The sequence below is a fragment of the Triticum aestivum genome, chromosome 2B (assembly GCF_018294505.1).
Source record: "Triticum aestivum cultivar Chinese Spring chromosome 2B, IWGSC CS RefSeq v2.1, whole genome shotgun sequence".
NCBI lineage: Eukaryota > Viridiplantae > Streptophyta > Magnoliopsida > Poales > Poaceae > Triticum > Triticum aestivum.
The window spans coordinates 787,360,021-787,361,893 of record NC_057798.1 but is presented as its reverse complement, the minus strand read 5'-3'; the positions used below and the strand labels follow the sequence as shown (position 1 = coordinate 787,361,893).

Here is a 1,873-nt window from a genome sequence, read left to right as displayed (position 1 = left end):
GCGTAAGACAGCGGTCGCTGACGACGTGATGCCGAGTGGCCATGTGGTACACGCCGTTGACACCTTATTAATTTCTCTCCACTCCATGGGGAGAATGGAAGGCGTGTGGGGGAAAGACTGCCGGGAGTATAACCCGGATAGATGGCTCTCAGAGGATGGCAAGAAGCTGCGGTACGCGCCGTCTCACAAATTTTTGGCATTCAGCTCGGGCCCGAGGCTGTGCCTTGGCAAGGACGTCTCATTCATGGAGATGAATACCATTGTTGCGGCAATGGTGTGGAACTTTGATGTGGAAGTGGTTGAAGGGCAGAGAGTCCAGCCGAAGATGTCTTGTGTGCTGCCGATGAAAAATGGACTCCTGGTGAAGTTGAAGAAGCGAGAAATGTAACCTTTGGTCTCTTTTTCTTATCTGCAATTGTATCTTGCGTGAGTCTTTTGGTGTTCCGGACCTCAGGGTATTTGTATGTGTACTGTTGTATGGTTTATTTTTCTGTCAATATAATGTTATATGAATAAAAATAGAGTGAGGATTTGATGTCTACCAGGTGTGGCGCCCCTCGATTCATAAGCATTGGATCTGTATCGTGCGATGCGCTCCTCGTTCTGCAATAAGAGTATGCTAAGACAATGTGGTTATAGAAATGATCTAGTAGGACTGTACGAAATGGCATGAATATGGTACATCGATGGATAGAGGATAGGAGATGGAAAAAGTAGTGCTAGGCTGCAGCAATGAATAACATCATCATATGGAAAAAAAATCATTGGAGGAAAGAAAAACAAGAACAAGGAAAATTTTCATCACCGGAGAGAATAACCCGTACATGGATGCATGCGAGATCTTATTTCAAACACGTAAATGAAAACTAGTATTTTTTTAACTTAGGAAAACTGATATTGGTTTGCTGTACTGTAGGAGGAGGAAGAAGACAAAACTTAAGAGGTATGCATCCTATCTACGACTACCAGCACGTATCATAGTTTTAAAAACTAGACCAGACCGGCGGTCCGACCGAAAAAACCATGGACCAGCGTCTTGCGTGGTTTTTCGTCTTGCCTGGTTTTTTAAGGTGTACCGGTCTTTAGTAAAAACCAGAAAGTATTTTAAAAGGTGCATCAACGAGGAATGAAACAGCTACCTTCAGGCAAGGCATGCTAAAGGCCCAATAAGCAACTAGGCTAATAACAATTTGTAATTATTAATGATTTGCATCCAAAATTATGTGTATTCATTTGATGTCAGGTCAAAATTTTGAGAAAATACATTTAGTATTTTGATTTTTGGTCGCAAATGAACCGATGAACTGATGGCCCGACCAATAAAAATCTGAACCGACAACCTCACCAGTTCGATTTATTAAACTATGACACCTATCCGTCTGCTCTGCTAGCTGAGCAGTCTCAGTGTTCTGCCGACCAAAGCGCTAATGAGCACATAATGGCTAATCGTTAGATGGAGAATAAGAAATTGACGGTGGATCTTGCCATGGGCCAATGCCACCCACGGCGCCTGAATACCCGATGATTCCCTATGATTATGCATAAAATAAATAACTTGGTACGTACACAATGGCGGAATGACTCAACTTATCATATATAGAGGGAAATAACCGTGCCTTATTATTTTTATTATTTGTTTAAGATGCAAGCCTCTTGTAATAGTTAACAAAGGAACACAATCCATTGTGATATAGAATTATTAATCAATACATAATCATCAGACTGCGTAGTATTCCTGTCGGTCCTTACATTTGAAGACACGGCCCTGGAAAATGCTCCCTTCTTTTTTATTTACCACTATAGGAATCGACGAGTTTGTTGAGTGCACTTTATTGGGCACTCAGCAAACACACAACTTTACGGAGTGTGGTTG

At 41.8% G+C, this 1,873-nt stretch overlaps 1 protein-coding gene across 1 annotated transcript in view; it reads left to right on the top strand.

Annotated features, from left to right (window-relative positions):
• The window catches only part of LOC123042759 (noroxomaritidine synthase 1-like), an 8,555-nt gene extending 8,167 nt beyond the window's left edge, over positions 1-388 (top strand). Inside the window, exon 3 of the mRNA XM_044465150.1 lies at positions 1-388. This exon is cut by the window's left edge and continues 18 nt beyond it. Coding sequence (XP_044321085.1) covers positions 1-388 — 388 coding nt within the window.
• The last annotated feature ends 1,485 nt before the right edge of the window (positions 389-1,873 follow it).